At 40.8% G+C, this 2,887-nt stretch overlaps 1 protein-coding gene across 1 annotated transcript in view; it reads left to right on the forward strand.

The window, feature by feature from the left end:
- Nucleotides 1–231: 231 nt before the first annotated feature.
- znhit1 (zinc finger, HIT-type containing 1) overlaps nt 232–2,887 on the forward strand; it is a 6,779-nt gene continuing 4,123 nt past the window's right edge. Inside the window, exons 1-3 of the mRNA XM_016290721.1 lie at nt 232–364; nt 571–741; nt 871–950. Of these exons, the coding sequence (XP_016146207.1) occupies nt 343–364; nt 571–741; nt 871–950 (273 nt within the window). The 5' untranslated portion in view covers nt 232–342. The remainder of the gene's footprint in view (nt 365–570; nt 742–870; nt 951–2,887) is intronic.

Genomic DNA, 2,887 nt, shown 5'->3' on the forward strand with positions numbered 1-2,887 from the left:
AGTGGGCATAGGAGTGTACATTCCAAGATTTAAAACGAAAATAAGTTTAAGGTTAAGTGACAAATTGTCTGTATATTCTACAGAATTAAGTGCTATAATAGTAGGATTGCAATGGGTATAGAACAGATTAAGCCAAATAAGACTGTAATTTGCTCAGATTCTTTATCAGCTCTTAAAAGTATAATGTCTGCAAAAACTGACAGAGAAGACCGTTACCATTTTTTTTGACAGCAATACAGATTCATCACCCATGAGCGTAAAATATACAGTAGGTGGCGGTACAACTCCTAAGGAGGAGTGAACGGCCATTAAACACGAAGAAGAAGAAGAAAACTTCCGGGCATGGCGGAGAAGAAAATAGCCGGTAAGTGTGCTTTTCATTTAAACTTCTGTAGCCTATCCTTAGGCTGTTAAGACAAAAATTAATTAATTAATTAATCGCAATGGTTGTCAATCTGTTTCCAACCCTAAATATGCGGCAAAACATGTAAACAGTCTTGCCATGCATTGCTATTGTCTGATCATGTAAATCCAGCTGTAGTTCACATTCGGACGACTTGTCCTCCTCAGTCCGCTCGCAGGATCCCAACCAGCGGCGCGTGCTGGACAGCGCGACGCGCCAGCGCCGTTTAACCCGCCAGCTCGAGGCTCTCGAGAAAGACAACTTCCAGGACGACCCTCACGCGAGCCTCCCGCAGCTCGTCAAGCGGCTGCCGCAGTTCGACGAGAGCAACGAATCCGGTAACGAATCGAGTCGTTGTTATGCATCAGTCCCTATCTTTTTGCTCGCATTAAATCCTTCTTTGCGAACTGTAACCGACTGTTGTGTTGTCTGTATTGTTCACGCCTGATGAATTTTGATTTTTCAAGGCAAGCGGAGGAAGAAGACGAGGGGTGATCATTTTAAACAGAGGTTCCGCAAAAACTTCCAGACTCTTCTGGAGGAGGAGGTAACGCATCTGTCACTCACTAGTACTGCGTGCTGAGAAACATCCAGAGGGAAACTCTCGCACACTTTTCTTGGGTGAATGTCATGAAACGTCAAAAACAGCATGACGCATTTAGAAAAATCAATAACATAAAGAACATAATCCTTTAAGACCATTAAAATATTATTTTTGACAGTTAAGCACAATTCTCGTTACTGTTATTCTGAAAAGGCTGCGATTTAAAGTGTAAAGTACTCGTACTCATAATTAGGGCTGCACAATTAATCGAAATTAAATTGCGATTAGGCAGAAGCTGCGATTGTCATGCATATCTTTCAGTGAAGCTCAGTTCTGTGATCAGCAGTAAATCTCCATCCGAAGGCCAGAGACCACTCTCACGCTGAAAATCCAAATATGCCCCAAGAAGAAATTCAGGAAATGCCTATGGCTGCAGCTGAATAAACAGAAGATTTAACTGCTTTCATTGATTCAAAGTGACTAATAAACACACGACTACGGCAATATATGTTTTATCAGAGTTCTTCTTATTATAATTTATCATAATAAAGTATATAATGAAATGCTAATCGACATAGCCATTATCACTGCTTAGAATACAATTAAATATTGTGTGCCTTAATTATTCTGTTTAAGAAGCTACATCTCACAAAAGGATATATTTCAAACACTGGACTGACGTTATGAAGTGAGTTTGGAGTAAAAACATGTTATTAAATGTGGTATATTCACATGCTCTCAGATGGAGAAGCATTTACTACACAGAGCCTTAGTTCACTGAGAACATACGCAAAGCTGTCATTATCGCGAACGATTTCGTCGATTTCATAATCCTACGATTATATCGTCTGCTATTATGAACCCGATTTTGCATAGCTTGTCAGAGAAATACAGCTCTGGGTAGTAAATGCTGCTCCACCTGAAAGCAGGTGATGGAGATTTACTACTAATCACAGAACCGGCTTTACTGCCAAAATGTGCTTGACAAGCGCGATTAATCGTGCAGCCCTACTCATAATTAATGTTAATACTAGGGGTGCTCCGATTGATCGGCTACCGATCACTATCGGCCGATAATCACATTGGGATGTTTGATCGGCGGTCTCTGATCTAAAAAAAAAAAAAACGATCTCAAGCTGACGACGCGCCTGCCGTGAGAGGTTTGGCACGACATGCAGCGGCACCGTCTCTGTCCGGCGTGGTGAAATAATGCTTAAGGTGAGGTACTCGCCCTTATATCTCTTCATTAAATAACTTATAAAGTAATTTGAAAACCTTGTTTGAGACGTAATTTCACAAACAGCGTGAGTGAATCACCGCGCCTCTCTCTCTCTCTCAAAATACACAGATGGCTTCAAATCACCACACATCGCGTCTTGTCTATAAGCGAGCTGCACAGCTGACACCAGAGTATGTGAGCGGAGCGAGGAGTGGAGCGGCCTGATTTTGCCTGGAGCTAGGAGCGGATTTTTTTGAGGCGTTGAGGTTTTCACTCGCTCCGAGAACGCTCCGCTACCGCTCCGTCACAAGCACAAATTATGCCAACTCACACATTAAAGGGGTCATATGATGCTGCTAAAAAGAACATTATTTGGTGTAATGAAATGTGTTTATGCGGTTTAAAGTTAAAAAAAACACATTATTTTCCACATACAGTGGGTACGGAAAGTATTCAGACCCTCTTAAATTTTTCACTCTTTGTTATATTGCAGCCATTTGCTAAAATCATTTAAGTTAATTTTTTTTCCTCATTAATGTACACACAGCACCCCATATTGACAGAAAAACACAGAATTGTTGACATTTTTGCAGATTTATTAAAAAAGAAAAACTGAAATATCACATGGTCCTAAGTATTCAGACCCTTTGCTCAGTATTTAGTAGAAGCACCCTTTTGATCGAATACAGCCATGAGTCTTTTTGGGAAAGACCCAACAAGT

The sequence above is a fragment of the Sinocyclocheilus grahami genome, unplaced genomic scaffold (genome assembly GCF_001515645.1).
Source record: "Sinocyclocheilus grahami isolate Dianchi unplaced genomic scaffold, SAMN03320097.WGS_v1.1 scaffold262.1, whole genome shotgun sequence".
NCBI lineage: Eukaryota > Metazoa > Chordata > Actinopteri > Cypriniformes > Cyprinidae > Sinocyclocheilus > Sinocyclocheilus grahami.